The sequence below is a fragment of the Thamnophis elegans genome, chromosome 3 (genome assembly GCF_009769535.1).
Source record: "Thamnophis elegans isolate rThaEle1 chromosome 3, rThaEle1.pri, whole genome shotgun sequence".
NCBI classification, from domain to species: Eukaryota; Metazoa; Chordata; class Lepidosauria; order Squamata; family Colubridae; genus Thamnophis; species Thamnophis elegans.
In genome coordinates this window covers 46,671,959-46,680,688 of record NC_045543.1, presented here as the reverse complement: position 1 = coordinate 46,680,688, position 8,730 = coordinate 46,671,959, and the positions used below count along the sequence as shown (strand labels likewise).

The window sequence follows — 8,730 nt, the reverse complement described above, 5'->3', positions numbered from 1 at the left end:
AATAAATAAAATAATGGACTGTTTTCAAGATTGCAAAGACTGGAGTGGAGTTTTACAGACCCACATTAACTGATCTAATGACGTTTTATCATTTACTGATCCCTACTCTCTTTTGTCTCCCAGCCCTTTATTGACTGTTGGGAGGTCGATATTGATCACAGGGGATACCGGTCCTATACTGTCACTATTACCACCACTACCCCTCCATCTTTCTCAGGGATAGAACTGGTGGGACCCGGCGAAATAGCCGCCTGAATTTTCTGTATTCGCCTTTAATGAATACATAATTCGCCTCCAGCGCCGCCGTCTCCTCCTCCAATCAGGCAAAACAGGAAGCCCTTCCCTCCCTCCCCTTATACAGCCAAGACATTCGCTAGAGCGGCCCCGACCCAGCCCGCCCGCCTCTTTCCTGAAAGAAGAAAGCAGCCCAGCCCGCCTCTTCTTCCTCCGCTTGAAGCTCGCTTGAAGCGCTAACGCCCAATGCGACCCGGCCTTTCCGCGGAAGGCGAGCGAGAGATTGGATGACGCCGGACACGTGCCCCCTTCGTTTGGTGGCGTCATTCGTCTCTCTGCGGCGCGCGGGGAGGGCGTGGCGAAAGGGGCTGATTTTTTTTCCCCGGCCGGCCCGGGGGCTTCTCCTGTCACTTTCAGGCCGCTGCGCGTCCCTCAGGGTCTGGTTGTAACGTGCGGGTGAAGAGCAGCGATGCGTCCGCCGCCATGAAGGAATCCCGCGGCGCGCGGGTCAGTGAATTGGCGGGGATTGGTGAGGAGTAGCTGAGGTGAGGAGGTGGCGGAAGGAGAAGAAAAGACGCTAGGCGAGCATGCAGGCGGGCAAAATGGAGATATGGAGGGGAAGGAAAGCGGCGGCGGACCGGGCTGTGCCGCAGGTGCTCGCGGCTGACCTCGGGGCAAAGGCAGGGCGAGAAGGATAAGGGCGTTTCTGGTTAACCAATCCCAGACTCTGTTAATATATTGACTCCCCCAAACAGGATTGCATCCCGCCTTTTATAGTGGTATCTCGCTTTATTTTATTTATTGCATTATTATTTTTTGCTGCCCTGAATTGCTTCTCTTGGGTGTGGAAAGACGGTGTAGGCTAAAAATGGGATGAACCTGGCCGCCCGTTTTACTCTGGAAAGCACGGCAGCCAGATTTAACAACCCGTCCCTGGAAACATTTACTCAATTTCCCTGTGATAGGAAATTAATTTTGTAGAAATCGCGGGATACACCGTTGCATAAATACGTATGAGCTTCCAAAACGGCGCCCCCAAAATTTGCAGGGACAAAATCAAATGCATTTCGATTCAGTTTCAAAATGCTTCATACATGAGCCCAAAATATGTGCGTAAATGTATGTGCAATGCATAATGTGTATGGGATCTTAGCCTTACAGTCTCCACCCGTTAATAAGCATGTAATAATGCTAATAAGCACCCATTAATAAGTTAATAAGCATAAACATTTAAAAAAATCTTTTTCCTGGTGTACAACTGGTAATTTGATATATATTTACCATGCTAAGTGTTGAATTGCTGAGGATTGTTTATAGTAGGGATTTTCACTTTCATTTGCACTATAGAGCCTATTATATGTAGTGAATTGGATGCTGTAATACAAAAGTGCGATGGCTATGAAAGAAATTGCACATTTGCATCCCAAAAGAATATTATATTACACCAATTCCAAATTTGCAAAAATATGCAACATCTCAGAATTTCTTCTGGTTTTATATTGATATATATAGGCTAAATAGAAGTGTAGTTCTAACATAGAATTTGAAATATTAGTATTTTTGTTTGGGGGAGGGTACTAATAGTTGTACAATATAATACTTCTAATTTTAAGCTGTGTGAAGTTAAGTTTATGGGCAAATCATGGGCAAATTTCATGGGCAAATCATATGTACTTCCTCTTTACAATACTGAGATTATGTTACTGAGTTACTTTATAGTATTGCAGTGACTGAGCATATTTTTGAAATTCCTAGAATTCAAGGGTCTTCCCCAATGTAGATTATTATCACACTTTTATTTCCATATAATTTTTATTAAGATTAAAATTAAAGTTAAAAAAAAACAACACAAAAAACAAGTAACTTCTTCCCCCCTTACATGGACAAGTAGAAACAATTTTGATAACTTAAGCTATTATTATCACATCTTGGCAGGGGGTGCTGTCTGAGAAAGCAGCTTGGATAAACTAATATGCAGACTACAGCAGCTCTTAATGAATATGTGCCCCTGGTGTGTTGAGAACAAGTTTTAATATTGTCCTGCCCTTAACTAGCAGGCGTAAATCTTAGTAAAATCTCCACTGTTCTTTATATTCGTCACATGAATGCAGTCCACATTATGCTGAGGAATGAGACATTGTGTTATCTGAATTTGGCTATATATTAGTAGGTTCATTTCCCCCCCTCTATTGCTAATTTATCAACATAGGGATAAATTACTACTGTATTTTGATAATCTTCAGTATAGTTAGAATAACGCCGTCTCACTAAAACAATTGTATTTCACCATTCATTTTTTTGTGTTTAGTTGGTAGATTGTAATTGCTGGAAGTAATATCTAATCTTTTACATATATTTGATTTCTATATTGCCTTAATAGGATAGAACAGTAAAATATTCTATATAGGATATGGAGTGTCTTCTAAGAAAGTACAAAATTAAAGGGGAAAAAATTAATAGAACATAGAGCATTGTACTCCATCTGTACTTGTTTCTGGAACTTCAGCTCATTCCATCCTTCCTGTTAAGAGTAATGTATGGAGCTAAAGGATGGAATTTAATCCTTTTCAAAATTCAGCCTTGTATTTTGCTAGCTTCCAATTCTGGGTTCATTCGCAATAAAATATTCCCATTCCCATTATCTTTTTATTCTTCCTAAATTAGCCTCTTCTAGTGATAAATTGACATGGGATAAAACTTCTGTTTTCTGTTTTCTTGTTGAGTTGAAATTAGGGAATGAGAGAGGGAGAAAGCTTCAGGGCAATTCCATTCAGAATTCAAAAATGAAAACATGAAGAAATAAGTAACACCTGGGTAAAAAAGAAATATAAGAGGAAGATTTAAAATGATTGCTAATGACCTGCTCTTGCTCAAACAGGAATGTGGCTGGAAAGGCAAATCTACAGGCAGATCAGTAGCAGACTTATGCAACAAATGTTAATTACTTAATGAAGAAAATAAAGGTAATTCAGCCATAAAAAGCTTTGAACTTCAGACTACTGCATAGTCCAGTTTTCTTTGCCAGATATAAATACCTGGTTATCACGACAGTTTTATTCATTGATATTGCAGATGATAAAGCTATATAGATAACATATAGAAAGACAAAACAGTCTTTGTCTGGCAATGGGGAAAAATAAATGTAGGCTCCAGTTGAGCTCCTTAAGATGTCACATTAGAAAAGGTCCACATATTAATGTCATGCTTTGCCTCATTAGAAGAAAACGGAGAATATAAGGAAAGCTGAGATTCCTTAAAATGCCCAGGAGGACCTACGTTGGATTGGGTTTTAAAAGAAGAGGATAGCATTTCAAATTGATCTCAGAAATAAACTTCAAGGAATTTATTCCATTAGGTATTACAGTATATGTTGTCAACGATATCGTCTCTCCAGTTATGTTCTGTATTTAACTGCAGTTTCTCAATGGTCGTACACTGAAACAGTCCTCATTTTTGCAATAAGCAGACCAACCAGCAAATGTTTGTTAATTTTCATAATATTGTAATACAGCATATTATTATTAACTGGCTTCACCATTGCAGAAAGTTGTAGTAGGAATACTTTCATACTCAGAACACTAAAAATACCAGTGTTTCTCTTCTTGATTGGTCCAGATATAATTGCTAAATATAATTGCTAAACAATGAGTAGAAAACACGTAGTAGTTGAGACTGCCCCTCTACTTATTACTAATCAGGGCAATAGCAGTTAGACTTATATACCGCTTCATAGGGCTTTCAGCCCTCTCTAAGCGGTTTACAGAGTCAGCATATCGCCCCCACAATCTGGGCCCTCATTTTACCCACCTCAAAAGAATGGAAGGCTGAGTCAACCCTGAGCCGGTGAGATTTGAACCGCTGAACTGCAAATAACAGTCAGCTAAAGTGGCCTGCAGTAGTACACTCTACCCACTGCGCCACCTCAGCTCTATAGGTGCCTTAGTGGGAGGAGCATTTCTCTGCAACTAAAGGGTCTCCGTTCTCTTTTGACCATGGTGGTTAGAATTTAAGATGTCTACATTCTTCTTTCTTTTTGAAAGTGATATTTCTTTAAAGAAAAGGATAGGTATTTACTCAAGGTTGGGAAAGGAAAACCAGAAAATGAAACTGAGAACAAGAGAAGATTTGAAGCAATTTATCTATTTGTTTAGCTGAGTGAAGTGCAAAAAGATACCCCCCCCCCCAAAAGCAAGATGTGGATTTTTCCCCTTTAAAGGCTGTGCATGATATCTATTTCTCCATTGGACTAACTGACTTTACTCCCTTCTTTTACATTGAACAATAAGGAGGGTGGATTTCATTTAAATGAACTCAATTTAAATCATAATTTTTAAAGAGCAACTGTTATTTCTTTCCCACAGCGGCTCTTCCTCATTCACTTTAATGGGATGCCTGGTGATGCGGCAGTGACACAATAAGGTGAGGGATGTGGCAGGCAGCAGGTGACTGGATGCCTGCTAACAGGCACTGCTATGATGGATCTGAAATGACAGGTGCTCTTTAAATGTAAAGACTCATTCTTGCTGGTAGTTAGAATCTTTAATATTATTATTTGCAAACAAAATGAAGGTTTCCCATTTAGCTTGCAGCATTCATTGAATGAGTTTACCAAAAATGTAAATATTGCAGAATATGCAGCCTAACTAAGCTCCATTTCATGCTGAATAAACTAAATTAGTAATGTATCTTAAATGGAAAATTGACTATCTTTAGATAGATATTTACTCCAAAAGCATTTTATTAAAATAAATTTGATAAAAATAAAAAAATTCTGATTTAAATAAAATCCATTTTTTTATTTTTTTTAAAAAAGCAATTTTTATACACCCTGATAATAAGTATTAATGGTCCAGTTTTGTGTAGTGATTGAAACACCAGACTAGAAATTGGGCACTAGTTCCACGTTAAGCACAAAGCTAACTAGGTGACTTGGGGCCAATATCTCACAGCCCTAGGAAAAAGGCAATAGCAAATCACTTCTGAAAAACCTTGCCAAGAAAACTGCTGGGACTATTTCATGCAGTTTGCCAGGAGTCAAAACTGGCTTAGGGACACATAAAAAATAAAATAAAAGTAAGGAATTAGGATAGACAGAAAAAAATGAGATAAGAAATATGTATTTGGCAAATTTAAATAAATGCAGACTTAGTCACTAGCTATTACTAAATCAAATTTTAGTATAATGTATTTGACTGGATAAAATAAGTTGACAAACAAGGAAAAAAGTTTTAATAAGGCAAAACAAAAGCAAGCTGAAGTACATTAGGCCCTTATTTTTATTTTTTTATTTGGCTTGCTGTTTTTTCATTCTTCATTAATTAGAGAAAAATAGTTCTTCTTTAAGCTGGTTAATTTTTTAAAGATGTTGGAAATCTCAAGTGTGTCTCTGCATCTGTTATTTTATTTGAATCTAAGGGACAGGCTAGAAGAGGAAGGTACCTGTAGCCCTGTGGAAGTCAAAAGAATTTAATTTATTACTAAAGGGAACAGGGCAGTGGCGAAATTCATTTTTTTTTATTACTGGTTCTGTGGGCGTGGCTTGGTGGGCATTACAGTGGAAGGATACTGCAAAATCCCCATTCCCTCCCCACTCCTGAGGGAAGGATATTGCAAAATCTCCATTCCCACCCCTCTCTGGGGCCAGCCAGAAGTGGTATTTGTTGGTTCTCTGAACTACTCAAAATTTCTGCTACCGGTTCTCCAGAATCAGTCAGAACCTGCTGAATTTCACCCCTGGAACAGGGGACCTGCTGCTGGAATGAGATATATTGTAAAATGCTGATATGCATTATATGTAAGATATTGTCTTAGTATTAATTCAGTTGAGAAGACACTCAACTAAGAGAAACGGTACGTCCCTTGGGAAGGAGTGTATTATCAATTGATTGGCTGAGATCCTGGAAATTAAATATTTTCAAATCTCTTATAATACAATCTATGAAAATATTTTCACAGTGCTTTATTACAAGGAAAGCAGAAGTTGAAAACATACTCTTAGTACTTTTGAAGTAGGATGTTCCCTGAAATTTAGCATAAAACATAGAGACCTTTCAGAAAATTAATGAAGAGGTGAGTTAAACCTCTTAATGTGGTTATTTTTTTAACCTGAAATGATGGCAAGTAGATTTTGGCTTTGTTCAATCACCTTTACTTCTTATAGGAGAAGAGAATACCTATGTGAGAACACAACAAGCAGCATGGCGGATTCAGAAGACATTTTGCTTAACAAGGCAAAGGCAGATCAAACTGCTAATCGCATTGTAAAAGTTAACTCAGGCAAACATTACTTATGTGGTTATTGTGCAGCCATTACAAACATTGCAGTAACTTTCCCAATCCAGAAAGTCCTCTTTCGTCAACAGCTGTATGGGGTACGAACCAGAGATGCAATATGTCAGCTTCAGAAAGATGGACTCAGAAATTTGTACCGAGGTATCCTTCCTCCGCTGATGCAGAAGAGCACAACCTTGGCATTGATGTTTGGCCTATATGAAGATTTGTCTTCTGTGCTCCTCAGACACATAAGTGCGCCTGAAATCTTTGCCCGGAGCTTAGCAGCTGTGCTTGCTGGGACCACAGAAGCTGGCTTGACCCCTTTTGAGCGTGTGCAGACACTTCTGCAGGACTACAAACATCATGATAAATTTACAAACACCTACCAAGCATTCAGAGTTCTTCGAGAGCATGGGGCCAGGGAATATTATCGGGGCTTGGTGCCAATCCTACTTCGGAACGGTCCTAGCAATGCTCTCTTTTTTGGCCTGCGAGGGCCCATCAAGCAGTGCCTGCCAGAAGCAACAACTTACAGTACTCATCTGATCAATGATTTTATATGTGGCGGGGTATTGGGTGCTATGTTGGGGTTTCTGTTTTTCCCTGTGAATGTTGTCAAAGCCCGCATGCAGTCACAGATTGGTGGGGAATTCCAGTCTTTTTCCACAGTCTTTATGAAGATTTGGCTGGAGCGTGACAGGAAACTGACACATCTCTTCCGAGGGGCCCATCTAAATTATCACCGGTCCCTGATTTCTTGGGGAATAATTAACGCAACTTATGAATTCTTGCTTAAATTACTATAATTGATTATTAATTTTTTCTTCTTCAGTTGAGCATCGGACAATCCTGAGCTGTCAGTTTCCAGGATATAATGGGAAAACACTTGCAAGTATCTATGACTCCATAACATTCAAGAAACTGAATTGCCGACAAGTGGTGGTTTCAGTTGGTATGGATATCAGCTATTTAAACAGTGCCTAACTAGTTCAAAATATAATTGTATTCAGTCTTGTTCTTGGCCTTCCAATCTATGGATGTGGCAGCTGTATGACTAAAACAATTAACTGAGACGTTTCCTGAAATATAAAGCCAGCAGGCTGATTCACTCAAAGCATAATAAATAAAATTTCATGCTGGCCTATGAAAATTTGCTCCAGGTCACCTTCCGCTTTATTCAACCAACACTCCTGGTGATCCAAAGAATGCACTTCATAGAAAATAGCAGAGCAAAAAAACCTGATATTTAACTTGTTGCTTGACCATTTGTAACAAATGGTAGCATATTTTTTTTGTAATAAGTGGACCTTGAGTTTCCATGAAGCTTCATGTTCCCCCTCTTGGTTTTTTTTTTTATGTTGTTGATGATGAATATTATTGTACTTTGAAAAGAACTGCCAAATGTAGAAGAGAAAACTATTGTTCTAAAACAGGTTCCATGTAGTTTTGGAGCACTTCTGATGCAAATGACATCTGGTCAAAATTAGTATTAAATTTTAGAAACTGGTGGATGTATCTCTACTATTAAATAGTGGGTGTTGACTATGGAGGAAAGAGTGAGAAAAGCACTGAAAAGCTTTAAAATATTCTTTATCTTGCACTGTCACTGAATTTTTCAATGTCAATTAGGTATTTAAATTATTAATTTTGGTGAAATACTCTAATCCAGGGTGGTGGTTTCTTTTATACACATATACACGCACATATACACATATACACTCTTTTCAAGTTTAGGAAATTTGGTACAAATTTGATAAACTAGCCAAACGTAAACAGGATAAAATTCCAGGTACTATTTACTGGTACAGTACAAATGATTGAGTGAGTTATACTCTACATAAACCTAAGGTCTAGTGAAGCAGAATTCTTGCACACCAAAATGAAATGTTTATTGCCATTTTTCACAGTATTTTACTCTGTTGGAAAAGAAATTACAGAGCTATTTCACATACCATTCAGGAGTGTTTAGGCTGACGATATATGAGTTGCAAAAGGCTGGCTTGCCCTTTGCTTTTCCTTTAATGTAGATTTGTCTTCATAGAAGAAACTCTGGCATAAGAGATTCATCCATCCACTTTTAATAAGTGACAAAATTGCCTAAATCCCTCCTTTATATATAGCCTGTCCATTCTCTCTATGAACTCGTGTGTAGGACCATGCATATATTAAAAAAGAAGACAAAAAAGTATCTGCAAATATTACATAGGGCTTCTGTGAATTATT

General features: G+C 38.4%; 1 protein-coding gene across 5 annotated transcripts; it reads left to right on the top strand.

Moving 5' to 3' along the window:
* The first annotated feature begins 583 nt into the window (after positions 1-583).
* Positions 584-8,730, top strand: SLC25A51 (solute carrier family 25 member 51). 5 transcript variants are annotated; one of them, XM_032214303.1, is made up of 4 exons: positions 584-741; positions 3,113-3,197; positions 4,596-4,653; positions 6,395-8,730. In XM_032214303.1, exon 4 carries the CDS (start codon positions 6,432-6,434, stop codon positions 7,311-7,313), a length of 882 nt encoding a protein of 293 aa, XP_032070194.1. In that variant the 5' UTR covers positions 584-741; positions 3,113-3,197; positions 4,596-4,653; positions 6,395-6,431; the 3' UTR covers positions 7,314-8,730. The 5 variants fall into 5 exon arrangements, with proteins under 5 accessions (XP_032070194.1, XP_032070191.1, XP_032070192.1 ...); XM_032214300.1 differs by having other exon boundaries at positions 584-779; XM_032214301.1 differs by lacking the exon at positions 4,596-4,653 and having other exon boundaries at positions 584-779.

What these genes read in the sequence shown, in the direction of transcription:
- SLC25A51 (XM_032214304.1), top strand. Translation starts at nt 6,432, where the DNA reads ATGGCGGATTCAGAAGACATTTTGCTTAACAAGGCAAAGGCAGATCAA.